The 18,869-nt window shown below is 38.3% G+C and overlaps 1 protein-coding gene across 2 annotated transcripts in view; it reads right to left on the reverse strand.

The window, feature by feature from the left end:
• The window catches only part of PDE1A (phosphodiesterase 1A), a 351,420-nt gene that overhangs the window by 57,993 nt on the left and 274,558 nt on the right, over nt 1–18,869 (reverse strand). For both annotated transcript variants that reach the window (XM_089680839.1, XM_089680840.1), the window contains exons 4-8: nt 18,664–18,730; nt 8,389–8,505; nt 7,516–7,656; nt 4,018–4,118; nt 1,661–1,786 (exon numbers count right to left, since the gene is read on the reverse strand). In XM_089680839.1, the coding sequence (XP_089536965.1) occupies nt 1,661–1,786; nt 4,018–4,118; nt 7,516–7,656; nt 8,389–8,505; nt 18,664–18,730 (552 nt within the window). The remainder of the gene's footprint in view (nt 1–1,660; nt 1,787–4,017; nt 4,119–7,515; nt 7,657–8,388; nt 8,506–18,663; nt 18,731–18,869) is intronic.

The raw sequence follows: 18,869 nt of genomic DNA on the forward strand, positions 1-18,869 counted from the left end.
ATTTATTTGCAAATTATGGTGGAAAATAAGTATTTGGTCAATATCAAAAGTTCATCTCAATACTTTGTTTTATATCCTTTGTTGGCAATGACAGAGGTCAAACGTTTCCTGTAAGTCTTCACAAGGTTGGCACACACTGTTGCTGGTATGTTGGCACATTCCTCCATGCACATCTCCTCTAGAGCAGTGATGTTTTGGGGCTGTCGCTGAGCAACACGGACTTTCAACTCCCTCCAAAGGTTTTCTATGGGGTTGAGATCTGGAGACTGGCTAGGCCACTCCAGGACCTTGAAATGCTTCTTACAAAGCCACTCCTTTGTTGCCCGGGCGGTATGTTTGGGATCATTGTCATGTTGGAAGATCCAGCCACGTTTCATCTTCAATGCCCTTGCTGATGGAAGGAGGTTTGCACTCAAAATCTCACGATACATGGCCCCATTCATTCTGTCCTGTACATGGATCAGTCGTCCTGGTCCCTTTGTGGAGAAACAGCCCCAAAGCATGATGTTTCCACCCCCATGCTTCACAGTAGGTATGGTGTTCTTTGGATGCAACTCAGCATTCTCTCTCCTCCAAACACGACGAGTTGTGTTTCTACCAAACAATTCTATTTTGGTTTCATCTGACCATATGACATTCTCCCAGTCCTCTTGTGGATCATCCATATACTCTCTAGCAAACTTCAGACGGGCCCGGACATGTACTGGCTTAAGCAGGGGTCACGTCTAGCACTGCAGGATCTGAGTCCCTGGCGGCGTAGTGTGTTACTGATGGTAGCCTTTATTATGTTGGTCCCAGCTCTCTGCAGTTCATTCACTAGGTCCCCCCGTGTGGTCCTGGGATTTTTGCTCACCGTTCTTGTGATCATTTTGACCCCACGGGGTGAGATCTCCCAGATCGAGGGAGATTATCAGTGGTCTTGTATGTCTTCCATTTTCTAATTATTGCTCCCACAGTTGATTTGTTCACACCAAGATGCTTGCCTATTGCAGATTCAGTCTTCCCAGCCTGGTGCAGGTCTACAATTTTGTTTCTGGTGTCCTTCGACAGCTCTTTGGTCTTCACCATAGTGGAGTTTGGAGTGTGACTGTTTGAGGTTGTGGACAGGTGTCTTTTATACTGATAACAAGTTCAAACAGGTGCCATTGATACAGGTAATGAGTGCAGGACAGAGGAGCCTCTTAAAGAAGAAGGTACAGGTCTGTGAGAGACAGAAATCTTGCTTGGTTGTAGGTGACCAAATACTTATTTTCCACCATAATTTGCAAATAAATTCTTTCCAAATCAGCCAATGTGATTGTCTGGATTTTTTTTCTCATTTTGTCTCTCATAGTTGAGGTCTACCTATGATGCCAATTACAGGCCTCTTTCAACTTTTTAAGTGGGAGAAATTGCACAATTGGTGGCTGACTAAATACCTTTTTGCCCCACTGTATATATATATATATATATAGTAAGGGGGTTTGCTCAGCAGCATAGAGCCTAAATCTTGGACAAATGTATCTGCCATCCTGGACGCAACCAGGTGATTTTACCTGCCTACTGTCACAATATATAATTGTTTATTTTTTTAAATATATATATATGTATTTGCTATGGATGAATAATAATTCTGAGGGTCCTCAGATAAAGTATTATTTTCAAAAAACTTATGTTTTACCTCCAGTCGTCTTTGGATACATTTACCAAAATATTCATGTCATCCTCTTGCATTATTCGATAGGCAGCACTGACATGATGATTCTCTAGTACGGAACGATCATTATACAATATTGCAGCATCTGACCTAAACAAAGAAAATAAAGCCGCAAAGAATATTAAACCTTTCATGGCCAGGAGTCATTGCAGCCTAAAACTAAATTATTCCATATCAGTATGAATCAATTAATCTGACTATTAGGCTAGGTTCACATCTGTGCGGGTGGTGCTGCTGCAGATCCGCACAAAAATCTGTGCAACCACACCACCTGCACAGAGGAATGCGGACCTGTGGGAGGGTACCATTAGTTTTAATGGCACGCCACCTGCACTGGAAAATGCAACCGTACTGGGAACCGAGGTTCCCATGCGGTCTGCGTTTTCAGAAGAAGTGCAGGGACATCTTCTCTGCATGTCATGGGGCACGGGAGTCCATTCAAATGAATGGGCTCTCGTGCCCGCACAACACGCGGCCCGCACAGCTTCATATATGTGAACCATGGCCAACTGTATGAACAATCTGTCAGTTTGACAGCTGGGTCTGATAACTAGGAACACTCACAGGTGAGCATTCCTAGGTTTCTGCTGCAACATTAATGAATGTTCTCACAGCATGGAGTCCATGCAATCACAAAGCAGTTAATTTTATTTGACATTTACAGCTGTAGTTCAATCTGCTTATATTTTTCCTTCCTTGGTCTCTCCCATCCCCCCTTTATTAACTTTCTAATTCAATTAATAAATAAATCCCTTCTGTTTTTATTACATACTTTATTTTAGACCCAGCGACATCATCACTAGGTCTTTGCTTCTCCATGATTTCAATCACCATGATTGAAATAACTGAAATGCAATTAATGAAAGGAGTGGGCCAGGGACAGTAAGCCTGAGGAACAAAGGGCTTGATAATACTTGATGTCCTTTAGCCAGAAAATGAGGCAGACGCTATCTGATTTGTTGCAACTTCTAATGCACATTGTGACAAACTTAAAGTATACAGTGACATCAATGTAAGCAATTTCAGTACAAGACAGGAGTCTGTACAACTATGCCAGAAGGAAAATAAGACTGGAGCTCAGCTTTAAATGAAAAAAATATTTAAAATATTGTTATTATAGAATGTGTTTCTTGTAATCAATGGAACCCCACTTTTTCACCAATAAAACAGTTTCCCAGGATGTCTATTAAGATTGGGTTGGCACTGAAAATTTATACTACAAAAATATATAATATTAAAATAAAAATAGCACCAATAATATATCTAAAGAACCAATTTGTTTCCCAGTCCTAAAGCAATATGTAACTTTCCTATTGAAGTTGACACATCACAAAAAGAAAATCACAATTTATGTTAATCAATAAGGCACATTACCAAATTACTTTTATTCTTGTCATGAAAAATATTGCTGCAGTAAGTGCCATCATGTCACCTAAAAATAATGACACCAAACTAACATTTCTTTTTACAAAATAAAACAAATACTTAAATAATAAGTAGTAAATATAAGTAGAATGTACCCCCTATCCCTTTCTTCCTCTGCTTCATCTCATAAATGCAAGCTTTTTCCTGCTGTTCTCAGACTTTCTGTTCTAGGGTGGCTACATTCGTTCCCCATGCCCCTTTTGCATATGTGATTGTAGCCACCTTTTCCTGGTCACCCCCAAGATGGACCACATATCTATATGCAGACACATTCAGATCTATGGAAATTGTCATACACATAGAGTGGAGCTTGCGCCCAGAAATAATGATGGCAAAGCTCTCTCTACACAAGTAGCAGTGAAGTGCATCAATGGAGGTTAGCGAGCATACACAGGACCTTAAAGAAACCTGAAAACAATGGGAAAACATTAAAAAAAAAAAAAACAGAACCACGGTATCCTTGAGATTTTATAATAATTGATGTAATTTTTTAATGTAAATTTGAGTTTAGTGTCACGTTCAGCTGGCCGTAGACAGCTTAAATATTTGTGATTCCTACTGAATCCTCTTCAAAAAAATGACCTGAAAAGTGACTGCATTTTCTCAAAGACTTCATACTGTAATCATTGTTGTTGACCTGGTAAGTAAGCTCTTTAGCTGACCAGTGAATACACTTTCATAAGTACAAAAACAGCTGTGGCTTCATTTCCAGAACAGAATGAAATCGGCCTGGAAAATATAAGAAAATGTATAAACTATGAAAAGTGTCCGAATATTCTAATAAATTCCAGGACCAGCAGAAAAATGCTCCATATAATTTAAGTTTTCCCAGAGGATAGGGTGTAATGAGTGTGTGCTCCTTTGCAGCCATCAAAAAATTGGCAGATTTTTTTTACCTTGTCTGTATATGGAAGTTGTTTGTGGTCCCAGTGTGCTCATAGTCATGGATAGCAGCAGCTAATATCATTGCCAAAATTTCCAGTTCTGTGAGCCAGTGCTGCCAAAGTGAGATAAATATATTATTACAGATATTGTCATAAAAAGCCAATTTATATGTGTTAATTCCAAACAAAAATTTCAGGGCTGGTATCCCAGATAGCATAATGTTTGTCAGATTTAGATAAATGGTATACAAAACTTCCCTTGACAGTCTAAAGCACTTTTGTGGGTTTCTATAATGTTTATTGGGAATATTTAAAAATTCTAACGTATTTTATAGTTCTATACTTTTCACTACCATACCCCTGCATTCTCCTCTTACACATACTGCCCCATGTTGTATCCTCCAGCAATTAATTCCACTGTGATGGCCTCTTCTTCTGCACATACTCTCCATTGGCATATCCTACACACTCCTCTCCAGCACCTAATTCCCACTGTCATACTCCCTGGATCCCTTCTCCTCCACATGGAAGAAAAATATATTTTAAATATATTTTAAAAATATTATTCCCAAATATATTGACATATATTTTAAATACTACAATTTTGGCCGTATTCAATATATTTCAAAATATATATATACAGTATATATATATATATATATATTTTACATATGGTATACATACGGTATATACATACAGTATATATATATCTATATATACGTATAAATATATATATACCGTATGTTGAAATGGGTTTTTTATTGATTACAAAATATATGACATTTTTTAAAAACATATATATTTTTAAAATATATTCTTCAGATTTTTTTAACATATAAAAATGTAATTCTAACATATATTTGTAATGTAATTCTGAAAATATAGATTAAATGTATTTTTAAAGACATACAGTATATTTGAAAATGTATTTTTAAAAATATTTTTCATATATTTTGTAATATATAAAAACCGCATTTCAATATATATATATATATATATATATATATATATATTTTTTTTTTTTTTTTTTAAATATATTGAAAATGGCCACAAATTTAGTATTTCAAATATATGTCAATATATTTGGGAAGAATATTTTTAAAATATATTTAAAATATATTTTTCTTCCATGTGGGCCTGCACATGCTGCTTGCTGTCATAGCCTCTTGCAGTCCTCCCCTAACCATACTGCCTGCTTTCAGAAATATCTACACTCATCTCCTGAAACTACTGCCTGTATTGATACCCATCCACACTCCTCTCCTGAACATTTTGCCTGTTGTCATACCCATCCACACTCTTCTGAACATTTTGCCTGTTGTCATATCCATCCACACTCCTCTCCTGAACATTTTGCCTGTTGTCATACCCATCCACACTCCTCTTCTGAACATTTTGCCTGTTGTCATACCCATCCACACTCCTCTTCTGAACATGCTACCTGCTGTCTTGCTCTTTGGCACTTCTCTTCTGTCATACCTTTCGGCACTCCGCTCCTGCATATAGTGTCTGTAAGCAGGTGTTAGTACCCCTTTTAGGGAGACCACTCCAGTGGGTGGAGTTCTATGCCTTTTATAAACTGGTGTGAGTGGGGCTCTGGGTAGAAGGTGGATGGGAGCTGTCTATCGCTGATTACAGCCTGTGGATTTGTTGCCTGAAGAATAGTGGGGCTTCCAGGCCTATGCCCAGTGGAGACTCCATGTGAGGACCCATTGCTGGGGGACTCACGAAAGAGCATTTGGGAAGATAGCTGGACTTAAAGAGTTTGAGTTGGTGGCACTGATGTGTTCTGCTAACAGTGATGTTTAGAAGCTGCTGTGCCAAATTCGTTATTCAGTAAATCATTGGAAAAGCATTGTTTGTAGAAATTCCTAATTAAAAAGGTGGGCCTTGTGTTTGGAGCATGTGTGACACCATATGGTAGAGTTTCTCCTAGAGACAGATATGTTTGCAGCCTATCCCATGAAGATGTGGGGTTGAGTCCCTGGCCACTCTCTTCTCCCACACATACTGTATGCTATCATGTCCTTCAGACTCCTCTCCTGCACAGCTAGCACTCCTCTCCTACACACCCTATCTACTGTCATACCCTCAGAACATCTATCGGACATGACTGGGTATTCAAAGTGAACACAGGTTAACCTTATTATACCTTCACTTTACTAAATGAACAGCCTCTATTATTTAGTAAATAATCATCAAGAGTTTTACTTATTGACATTTCTGTGTATCAACAAATCTGCACTGTTTGTTTTATTCCTAACCTTGCCCATCCTCTGTACATGATTGTGAACTCTAAGGCTTAGTTTACATGTGCAGTTGGGGTGTGGTAAAAATAGGCGATTGAGTCACAATTTTACCTCTCTTCTTAAGCTGAAAAGGCTGCCAGATGGAGTTGTACACATGCTGCAGCTGTGATGCTTTGTAGCACAGCAAAAATTATATTCCATCATGTTCTGTGGGCAGACTGCTGGTAAGCACATCATATTCAAGTGAATGAGACCATGCCACAACCACTAGCCAAGCACTAAGCTTGCAGCTGTGGCTCAGTATCCCTCTTTAGCTGTCAAAAAAAGCATTCTGAAGGTGGCAGTATCACCTCAACTTCACCACTTTATGGAAAGTAATCTACTGCAAATCTCTCCTCAAAGAACAACTCAGGAGTATTTAGGATAGCAAACACAATTTTAGTTTACCCAATTTGTTAGGTAAGCATCCTCTACTCCTTTAGAAAATAAACCCCATTCAATACAGAATAATCTGGAATTCACAGTAAGCTCTTTTGTGGCTTGTTCTTAGTCTGGAAACAGGTGCATACTTATGCCCTGCACACACGATAAGAAAATTGTACAAAACATTTCCCGGAACCACTGATCGAACGATTTTCTCTTCGTTGATGAGCAGGATGTTTTAACCAATAACAATACTGTGAACGAAAAAATCTGGTTGAACAACAGTGAAAAGGTTTGTCGTTTCTCATACAAACGACCGATTTTCTATGCGGTAGTATGACGGTCGTCCAAAAAAAATCTATCAAGCACTATCATGCATGAGCGGAAGATGACCCAGATGTTTATGTCCAAGGAATCTTCGTAAACACAAACAAAAACTCCAAATGTTAAAAGTAGATTGGCCTAATGAGATAATGAAACCAGAATTCTGCATATTATATTTTATGTATCACTATTTATGTATATAGGTCATGTAATAAACTATATTATACTGCTGTTAATTGTTGTGTATGTCGCTCGTTCTGGCCAGAAGGGCGTGGCCACAAGGTCACACGCACACTGCATCACTTCCACTTGTACGGAAGACATCAACACCACATATTGCCCAACAAACGATTTTTTTAGATTGGTTAATGTGGGCCATGGTTTCGACCAACGAATGAGCGCCTCTCGGTCATCGGATGACCAATCGGTCAATTTTCTAATCGTGTATTCCCACCTTTAATGTACATAAAATGTGTTGCATATTTCACTTGTGTTCTGAGAAAATGTTTCTTACCATGATACCTGTATGCAGCAATATGTAGTGCACAGTTTGGGTAACATCAGCTGCATGGACTAAATTGTGGTATGGATTTTTGTGTTTGCTGTAACCAACTTCTAAAGCTTCAACAAACGATACAAGGCAAGAAACAGGAATCTACAAAAGAGGAATGAAAATCAGTTATGTGCACTCTTACTACATAAATCTGTAGATTATCATTGGGAGAAAATGTAAGAATAAGCAATAATAATATCCTACATTCTTTGTGTCTGTATTAACTGGATAAATGTGACTAAGCACAAATGCCCCAGACATTGCAAAGAGCTTTCTCACCAAAAAGATAAACTGCCAAGTCAGAACTGGAGTCAGTTTACTTAAAGATGAATTCTGGCTGGCAGTTAGGGTCACTGCACCTTAAGGCTAAGTTCACACTATCTTTGTAGGCAGCTCCTCAAACGCCTATGAAAATTATACACATGGCAGCACATGGTGCTGTTCACACTGAAGTGTTAGAGTCGCGGCAAAATTGACGCCTCATGTTCAGTCAGGAGGAGTTGAAGCCATTGAACGCCTCCCATTCAAATCTATGGTGATGCTCCTCAAAATGCCTGACAGTCGTTTGCAGGGCGTTTGTGAGGCATTTGTGAGGCATTTGCAGGGCGTAAATGACATTAACTTCATTATAGGAATTTGTGGAGCGGTTTTAATACCTGGAATATGCCCATGATACGCCTTAAAAACGTGCATAGGGCGTTTGGGGAGTGTTGGAGAGTGTTAAAAACGCTCCCCAAATGACTGTCAAACGCTATAGGGGCGTTTAGGAAGAAGTCAAGTGTGAACAAGCCCTAACTTTTGTTTTATTTAGTTAACTAGAAAATATATAATTACCTTAAAGCGATTAATAAGGTCATATCGTGTAAACAGTTCATAAACCATAAATTTAAGTGCATGTTCTCCACTAGCTTCATTTAAAGAAAACACATTAAAAGACCATCGATCGATATCCTGTTGATAAAAAAAGAGAAAAATGTACGTAAAATAAAAATATATTTTACTGAAGTCTATCATCCAATTCAACTTTATTATTGTAAGAAAGAGGACACTCAATTACTGGGTACAAAAATGCAATGTGTGTGTGTGTGCACAAGAAGGCCTGGCCTGCTGTCTCTCTCTAATTCATCCCAAATGTGTTCTATCAGGTTGAGGTCAGGACTCTGTGCAGGCCAGTCAAGGTCCTCCACCCCAAACTCGCTCATCCATGTCTTTACGAATCTTGATTTGTGCACTGGTGTGCAGTCATGTTGGAAGAGGAAGAAGCCATCCCCAAACTGTTCCCACAAAGTTGGGAGCATGAAATTGTCCAAAATGTCTTGGTATACTGATGCCTTAAGATTTCCCTTCACTGGAACTAAGGGGCTAAGCCCAACCCTTGAAAAACAACCCCAAACCATAATCCCCCCTCCACCAAACTTTACACTTGGCACAGTGCAGTTAGGCAAGTACTGTTCTCCTGGCAACCGCCAAACCAAGACACGTCCATCAGATTGCTAGAGAAACGTGATTTGTCACTCCAGAGAACACGTCTCCACTGCTCTAGAGTCCAGAAGCGACGTGCTTTACACCACTGCATCTGAAGCTTTGTATTGCCCTTGGTGATATAAGGCTTGTGTGCAGCTGCTCAGCCATGGAAACCCATACTATGAAGCTCTCTACACACTGTTGTTGTGCTAGGCTGAAGGCCACACAAAGTTTGGAGGTCTTTAGCTATTGACTCTGCAGACAGTTGGTGACTTCTGCGCACTGTGCGCTTCAGCATGCGCTGACCCTGCTCTGTCATTTTACGTGGCCTACCACTTCATGGCTGAGTTGCTGTTGTTCCCAGTTGCTTCCACTTTGTTCTAATACCACTAACAGTTGAAATGCGGTAGTATGACGTTGGAATATTTAGTAGCAAGGAAATTTCACGGATGGACTTATTGCACAGGTGGCAACCTATCATGGTACCACACTTGAATTCACTGAGTTCCTGAGAGCGACCCATTCTTTCATAAATGTTTATAGAAGCAGTCTGCATGCCTAGGTGCTTGGCCTGTGGCCATGGAGGTGAATGGAACACCTGAATCCAAAGATATGGAGGGTATCCCAATACTTTTGGCAATATAGTGTATATGTATATATATATATATATGTGCGTGTGTGTGTAATGTGTGTACACTGTATATATACAGTATATTTATGTCCTGAACATACATACATGCGTCTTCACAAATTCAGGGCTCAGTCCATTATAGAGTATTAATTTAAGAATCAAGGACCACCTTCATTTAATTTAGGTATGGATACTGTAAATAACATTATGCTCATTATACTTTGTATATCAGAGCACAAGTCTGACAACCTAAAGTTGTGGCCATTTAACAGACCAGCTACTGGCAGAAATAGTTTAAAATAAACTTAAATACTTAAATAATAATAACTCAAGTACACTGCACCAATTATGAACCCTCCCCCCCCCCTTTTGGCCATCTTTACAGCTTATTTTGTCTCATTATTTATTTAACCTCCTATTTTAGTTCTCTGTTAAACTATTGAAAAGTAAAAATTTCTATCAGGTTCTTTTTTTGTCACGCAATTTCTAACATTTCCTTACTTTACTAAAAGTGTGTTTTTGACTGTTTTCCGAATAGAAATTTCTTATCACTTGCTGTCCTGATAGAAAATAAGTGGATGGTTCTCCAAAAGGGAGTAATCTTTGAGGTGATCATAGTTTAGTACTGCTTGGACCATGAAGAAGGGGGTACACCTCTAAAGCTAGTCCTAAAATTTTGTTTGGACATGAGTGCAAATAAAAAAAAGTATCATGGACAGTTCTCAATTGTTTCTGTCAAAAGGGATTTAGATAGTAATGTAACCAGAGGCCATAACCCTTGTACATTGTATCCAAAAGATGCTTTGGCTGGAGCTGGACATATAAATATATGTAGACATTCAAATGGAAGGTTGCAGCAGCCATTGGTTTTACATAAAATCTAAATATATTAAAATAAATACATAAAATATAACAGACAGTTACAGTCCCTGAGTATTTTTCAAGTGCTGTTACAATGTGGGTTAGAGGATGTTAGGTTTTCTTAAGTCTAAATATAATATGTACCTGTGATTTTATTGTAGTGCTCACACATATTTCATCTCACGAAGTTTAAAATAGATGCATTTATAATTGTCAATTCCCAAGACAATCTGTCTCATATGGTCATGTTAACAGGAAAGGGGAAAGAAATATAATTTGTTATATTAACTGTGTTTGATATAACCAGACAAATGTGTCCTTAAAAAGAAATTCAGCCAGTTTTTAAGATCAATTGCAAGTGAAATGATCGTGATTCGGCTTTATGAGATCTTAACAAGTGGTCAATCTGAATTGTGCTATTTTAGTGGAAAAATAATTTTTAATCATCCACATTAAGTGAACATCTTAAAATATTAATGCACAGTAAACATTTGATCTCGGCAAGCATCATTTATATCCTTATTAAAAATTCCATATACAAAGCCACATGATAGAATTTATGACCTTTAGCAAAGGTACAAGTCAATCTATATTCTCCATAGTTTTTTTTACCTAATATTAAAAAAGTCTCATTGTTATCAAACTGCAACCATTAAATTTTATAGTAAGAACATAAACTGTGGGAGAGTAATGCTTCATCTAGCAACCTCTTATTTAAATAGAATGCTATCCAGTCACCGTTTTGCTGTGAAAGTAAAATTCCACGGCAGAGTGGGGCAGATATTAATTCCTGGCCAGGTTGCTAATGTAGTTTTAGACACTGGCGTAGGGTCCTCTCTCATCTGTCAAACATGAACAAATACTTGAAATGAAAAATAGGATGTTACAACTGAGTTTCTTGGGTTCATCTGATCAATCCATGTCAACCAGATTAGTTACATTTACCGTAATGTTAAAGAAGTTTCACCGCTTATCTAAGTGGCTTCCTTAGTCCAAATGGGAGTCAATAACATACCGCTGCATTTATAGTAACATGTGGTACCTAGAGCAGGGGTGTAAAACTGGCGGCCCTCCAGCTGTTGAGAAACTACAAGTCCCGTCATGCCTCTACCTTTGGGAGTCATGCTTGTAACTGTCAATCTTGCAATGTCTCATGGGACTTGTAGTTTGGCAACAGCTGGAGGGCTGCTAGTTTGACACCTGTGATCTAGAGGATATTAACATATATAGGTAAGGTTGATCCAGGGAATATCCGATTGCCTCTCAGGGGATCAGGAAGGAACTTGTTTCCCCTGCATTAGCAAATTGGATCATGCTTTGCTGGGGTTTTTTGCCTTCCTCTGTGCTGGATGGACTTTTGTGTTTTTTCAGCCAGACAAACTATGGAACTATGATGTAGAATATTAATGCAAATATTATATTAAATTTAATTCCAGAGTCAGATCATGATTAAAAGTTAAAGTGGTAGTAACAGTATGAGATTTCCCTTAATATTCCAACCAGACCCTTATTTTGACATGCACTCTGGGTGGCTAGGAAAGGGAGGACAGCCTGAATGTGCACATGCCTTTAAACATTGGGGGGATGAGCTTGCAAGGAGGGGGAATCCTTCCTTAATGTTGAGGGACATGGGGCCTCTTTGCTACCTCAAGTGTCACACGAAGGAGGTGATAGTAACATGGGGGGACTTGCAGTGAAATGGGGCAACCCCTTTATAATAAGGTGTCACCCAGATATCTAGCCCTTCCCAGGGGAATAAGTATAGTGGTATGTCAATCATGCTGTCTAGAGATGTAAAGAGATCCATGTTAATCATAATGATTTGTCTCACTCCACCCCCCCCCCCCCAATGTTTATACACCATACACCTGTCACAAAATTACCAAATGTAAGGATCCCAGGTGAACCTATTAAATACAATTCTACTAGATAGCATCTTAGCAGTTATCTGGATACAGTCTCTTATTTGAGCATGTATTGTAATTTCACATTATATGAATTAAAAGCTACATTTAGAAAGAAAATTGCTGTGGTCCTCAACAGAGAGAATTTTCAAAATAATTTAAACGTGAATTAATACAATTTGGTCCTGGAAAAAGACATGTTGTATTCAGGACAAATGCAATGTTTCACTTCCAGATAGCTGGAACCTTTCATCAAGACTGCAAAGTGACATTAACTTACTAAACAACTAGAAATATTTACTCCCGTCCATTGAAGGCACTGAGAGCCCATTACAGGAGAAATCCAAGTGATAGCTTTCACAGAAAAAAACAAACAGTAACTTTCGGAGTGTTGGCACTTTTTACACAAAAGTGTATGATGTAATTGAAAAAAAATCTAAATTAAGTTTTAAGTTAACTTGCAGTGTTTAGTGATATGTTTATTATTACTGATGTTCTTACTGCTCTTTGTAGCAGAAACCCTAGTAACAATCACTATTTTTAAAAATATCAATCACACAACTTCCTTCAGCTTGTTATAAAAAGTTGTCTGTAACCGCTATCTGATGGGAAAATACAACACTCCTAATGAGTGTCATCTATATTGATCTGAAAAATGATTAAGAAATCCCGTTTTTGTTGTAGACGCAGGGTGAGAATGTCTAAAGAATACGACTTTTATCAGTTATATGTTTTTCTAGCCAAAATTTATATCCTCCTTTAATGTTGATATGAACATTTTCAGATTTACCTGCTTGTGTCTTATCTTATCTGTTCTCCTTTTTTTTTTTTTCCTTCCAACTCCAAAACACCTCTTCTAACCCTTTGTGATCAGTACTACTTTGACCTGAAGAAGGGGACACTCCCCGAAAGCTTGTCCTTAAAATTGTTTGTTAGTGCAAATAAAAAAGTATCACGGACAGTACTCAATCATATTTACCTGAAAACAGTATCTTTCATGACAATGTGGAATATGTCCACATTCTTCATAAATGGCCTTTTACTGAAGAAATCAGATTTACTAATCTAATTCCTATTGACAATGAGAGGAATTCTTCCATTAGACATTTTTTCTGCAAATGGTTCAGTCATCCAAAGAAGTCGATTCTAATTTCAGAATCCAACAATTTCAAGAGTGTGGAATTCCTGGTCCACTGTTGCTTCCGGTATATTGATCTGATGATATGTCACTATCATGTCCTGAGAGGAGAAACTAAAGTTCACACGAGGACCAGGAAGTCAACTCTCCTGGAAGATTCTAAAGATTCTATGGGCAGTGGTTTTCATCTTCATTGCAGTTTTAGCCTTCAGGAAAGGTGAATATTAACTAATTTTTTTGCAGGTAGGATTTTTTTTACATATTTATTTTTAAAACACAGTCTCTGCAACTACTACGACCAATGCAAAGCCTGGACCAGGTTCCCAGGTATAAACAGGCCTTGCCCAAATCTTCTATTTCATATATGCACACTTTGGCACAGAGCTCTCACTACCAATAGAGTGCTTCTTATATAGAATCATCATACCATTATGGCCTTGCTGTAAAAGTAGAAGAAAGTAAAATGTTTCATTACAGAATTATGGGAAAGCACTTTTGTTTAACTACTTTAGTTTTTCTGGAGATCCCCGTTGAATGGTTAAACTATGTATTATGTGTAGTTTCTAGTCAGTAAAATCACACATTGGGATTTTGTATCTTTCAGAGTCTTAAAGTTAACCTTTATATTCAGCAAAGGTGTAAAGATAAAGACACCTCTGTACAGATTCCAATCCAATGCGTAATGCCGTGATTGGCATGAATTTCATTTTGTGTGCAGTTTCATGTACATTTAATTGCATCTTAAAGAGGTACAGTGGGATTAATTTACTATCAACAAATAGGCTGTTCACTTTGTAAGGGAATCTTCCCTTAGCTTAGCGAATGAGGTGAAAGTCTGCTGACTTCCATCGTCCAATCACATTCAGGGAAAAATACTTTTTTTTGATTTTACTTGCACATGATTGGGTATTTCTAGCAATATGACTTTTCACCACATTTACTAAGCTGAGTGAAAATTCTCTTGCATAGTGAACGGCCTATTTGCCTTTAGTAAATCTACCTTAGTAAGTTTCAATAGGGTCTAAGATTTCTTTCTGTCAGATGGGGGAAGCAATATAGAAAGCCAGATGGCAGTTTTAAGGTACATCTACCCAAACTGAAGAATGAAGGTATGAGAGACACCACACACCACTAGCTCAACAGGAAGAGAAGAACATGAATGGCCTCAACTTGGAACTCCTCCTAAGCCATAACCCTCTGATGCATTTAGCCCCACCCACCGGGGGCCTAATCATACTGAATCAAACTGAAGTACTATTTGTGAAGGGTTTTCCTACCAAACAACAGAACTTACTTCTTTTTATATACTGTAACACTTGAAAGAAAAAAACTAAAGTCGTTGCTTGATAATAATTTCCATTATGGAACTGAAAAAGGTTCTCTCTTGAACTAAATTATAAACAGTTGTCCAAAAAAAAAGTGCACTTAAATAGAAGACGAGTAGCTGATACAGCCAATTGCAAAACGAATTCTGACAATAGTAAATATTCAGTATGTAAAAGTCGACAGAGAATAAATTGAATCTCTCTCCAGAGACAATTTACTAGGATACAAGAGAAAATTGCAGACGATTGAAGATATTATTTAACTATCCTGCCTTTACTTGCCATCTATTACTGAAATTTAAATCCCATTTTACTTTGCTAGAAAAATGAGGATCTGTTAGTAGCATGTGTCTTTTGCATGCTATTGTATTTTTATTCTTCACTAACTGTAACAATATATTGCTGCTATCCAAACTGGTGTGTGCGTGTGTGTAGCCTCTACTACCAAATGCTGATGTGTTGCAGTTAGAAGATACTAGAAACAAGAAGTAAAGTAGCTTAACCCCTGGTTCACATATATCCGGTTGTGCGGGCCACGTTTTGTACAGGCACAAGAGCCCATTCCTTTGAATGGACTCCCTGCACTTCTTTGGAAAACGCAGCTGGCACGGGAACCTCACACAGAAGTGAACCTGGGGTTAGTAATCAACTTTTGGTAGCCATGTATCATGGGGTATCTCATTAACTGTTCTGTTAAGGTTCTTCAGTTCATGTTATATAACTAGCAACCATTCAGTATATTAGAATGTTCCTAAAACCAACAGACCAAACTGAAACTGAAAATTACCAAAAGACTGAATGGAAGTTGGCTAATGTAACTTGTACAATGTCAATCAGATATTGCTGACAAGGATATACATACACTAGCCAATGCCAGCCTTTCGAAAGAAAATATGCTTTAAAAGCATAGTATAAGTGCCTTTACATAAAATAGAAAATGATACAAAATTGGAAAACATCCAGTAAACCTGATGCATAGCTGTTAAAGGACAGCTGTATTGTAATAACAACTAAAACCCAGCCTTTCCCAGATGCATACACATTCTACCTGGGAACCACATAACTGGTACCTGGTGACACACAGCAGTAGTTTTAGTACACTTCCCAGCCTTCCAACAATGTTTAGAGCTTCATTTTTGCTGCAGGTAGGAATTGCATTTGGCTGGGCTTTGATATTGTGGACAAGTGTTCTCACACTGGCTCATAGAGAATGATGGCCAATGTGAGGCTGGTGTTAGAGAGACGTTAAATGCAATTTGCAAGCCCTCTTGAATTCAAGCAGCATTATCTAAAGGAAGCCTAAATCCTTTACTGAGGGAAAAAGCACAGACACTTTACTTTATTTCAAAGACAAAAAGAAAAGACTGCACAGCGATCTTGTGCAATAAAACTTACCTTTACTGTGACAATTAAAAAAATGAATGCACACGATTTATATCAGCTATTTTCCATGGTGATAAAACCAACCATGTATAACCTATAGAGCACATATGTCAAACACAAGGCCCCTTGGCCAAATCTGGCCCACCAGACCATTTTATGTGGCTCTCACATCTCAGCTGCAGTTGTGGCACCCTCCTCATCTTTGCCTCCAACTTGTCAGCAGTTGGCAGCAGAGAGGAGTGCAGAATTCCTCCGCTAGTTCCTGCACTTCTCTGTGCAGCCGTGGAGAGGCTTATCTCTGCACCCCCCATCTCAGCAGTCAGCAGAGGATGGAGCTCCTCCTACAGATCCTACCCCTTTCTGTGCAGCCACAGCAACCCTTCATTTTTGCCTCCCCTGGTCTCATCATTCAGCATACTCCAGCAGCTGATTTCAACCCTCCTCTAGTCCTTCTTCAGACCCTGCATTTTCTGCTACCCAGCTCCGCCCCCAACTTCTTCCTGGAAGCAGCACAAGGTAAGGGGGGTGCATTGTGATGTAAGGGAGGTTGGGAGACTTCTGATGGTGGGTGTGCTCTTGACATCTGATATAAGGGGGGGGGGTCTGGGTGCTCCTGACATCTGCTTTTAATTATTATGGGATCAATACAATTCTATGCCAGCTGAAAAAAAGAGATGCACAGCGCTGATATTATCCACAAGAAACTTTATTGGAGTCTGATCAGAACATGGTTCTGCAAGGGTGTTCTGTCTGAGCAGTCTCCAATAAAGTTTCTGGTGGATAATATCAGCATTGTGTGGCGCACCTTTTCAAGTTTGGATCATCTGCTACAGGAGTGTGAGTGGGCTGCATGCTGGTCTGCATCTGCCCTTCACAGCTTAAGTCCTAAAGTGAAACTACACTGCATCTTTACACCACAATCATTCTTAATATTCAAAGTAGACTCACCCATCCATGTCTCCACGCTTTGTTTTGCTGGAAAATAACCTTGAAAAACACCTCCTAGCATTTCTGGCTGTGGCCACTTTCAGTAAGGGCAGATGATTCATGGAACATTTTCTTCCTGGAATGCCTCTGTCCATAGTTCAGTCATAGGTGTGCTTAGCTGAGAAAACCCCTCCCACTCTCCCCCCCTCCTGAAGACTCCTGAGATATATGACATAATTTGCCTAGGCATGGAATCCAGGAAGTAATGAAAGAAATGTTTAGAAAAAGGTTAAAACAAGTAAATATAATATACTTTCCTATTGATTTACTAATGCTGGCAGCATAAGGCTTTAAAATAGTCAATGTTAACTGAGAGAGTAAAGTTCCATTTTAAGTTATTACTAAAATCAGTAATACGAACGCAGAGACAATTATTTAATATGATAATGAGTAGATACAATTATATAAAATCTTACAGATACAACTGACCCTTTGAGGGCAACTGTAATGCTGATGCGGCCTGCAATAAAATGGAGTTTAACACCCCTGGTACACAGTCTTGATATGATAAATAACATGAATGGACATGGTTATTGTATAATTATATATAACATTAGCTATGACAATTTCTAGGAAAAAATTCCAAATTTTGGCTGGTAAAGGATTGGCACGTGTGTACCACGTATACGGCACATTATATATTCTTGCATGAAGAGTGAAGTGTGAGGATCACCACAAACTATCGTATTACTATTATTATATCATTTTGGACTTTTTGAATTGATTATTTGTTCACTATTTTGTACACCAGTATACATATTGTTTCACAATGTGCAAATAGGAGTGTGTTTGTCACTTTTTTCACTAAATATTCCCCGTGAGGGAATTCACGTATGACACAACTATTTTATTATTTATGTATTGATTTATCACCTTGGATATATATATGTAGGGGATGTATATAGAGTTTGTGCATTTTAACACGTCATTGTTAGTATTATTAGCGCTACACTATTTATTTTAATTTCTAGGAAAAGCTGTATACTCCTCATTTCCCTCCTGACAAGGTTGCAGACTGGGTGGTAGGATGAGGATGGGACCCCCACACCTATACGGCACTCCACACCAAGGCTCAGTTAATGCTTCAGCCATGCCACTGACACTGGCTTCATTTAATTTTTTGATTGTGCATTACTTCACTGATTCACGTGAGTGCATTCGTTTTTAATCATCACAGAAAAAGTTAAATTTTGTTGTGCAATGTTGTTGTACTCTCTTTTCTTTTTTTTATTTGTTTTAAAACCTTCTCAGCATTCCTTGTGCTGCTGGAAAGAGAGTTGCATGATTCTGACTGTATTTATCTAAAGAGAAATTAACCCTGTAATAGGTTGTGCTAAGATTTGCTGTACAGTGCAGAAGGAATAAGTATAATCTTTTTCTCAGTGTTTCTAATGTGATGATAATTATTTTATTTACCTTTAAACATGCTATCACTGTTGGGGGATATGTAAGACCAGCCATATTGGACGATCTTCTGTACATCCTGGAAAAAAAAGGAAATCATTAAAATAGTTTTTGTACTATGAATGAATGCATGTTTGTGGATGTACAGACACAATAACATTAAATAGCTCTTGTAGTATCTTCTAGTATTTGGCTCAGAAGATCAGCTTATCTGAATA

Source organism: Staurois parvus, unplaced genomic scaffold (genome assembly GCF_062004578.1).
Source record: "Staurois parvus isolate SC_StPar_1 unplaced genomic scaffold, SC_StPar_1.0 ptg000251l, whole genome shotgun sequence".
Classification (NCBI taxonomy): Eukaryota; Metazoa; Chordata; class Amphibia; order Anura; family Ranidae; genus Staurois; species Staurois parvus.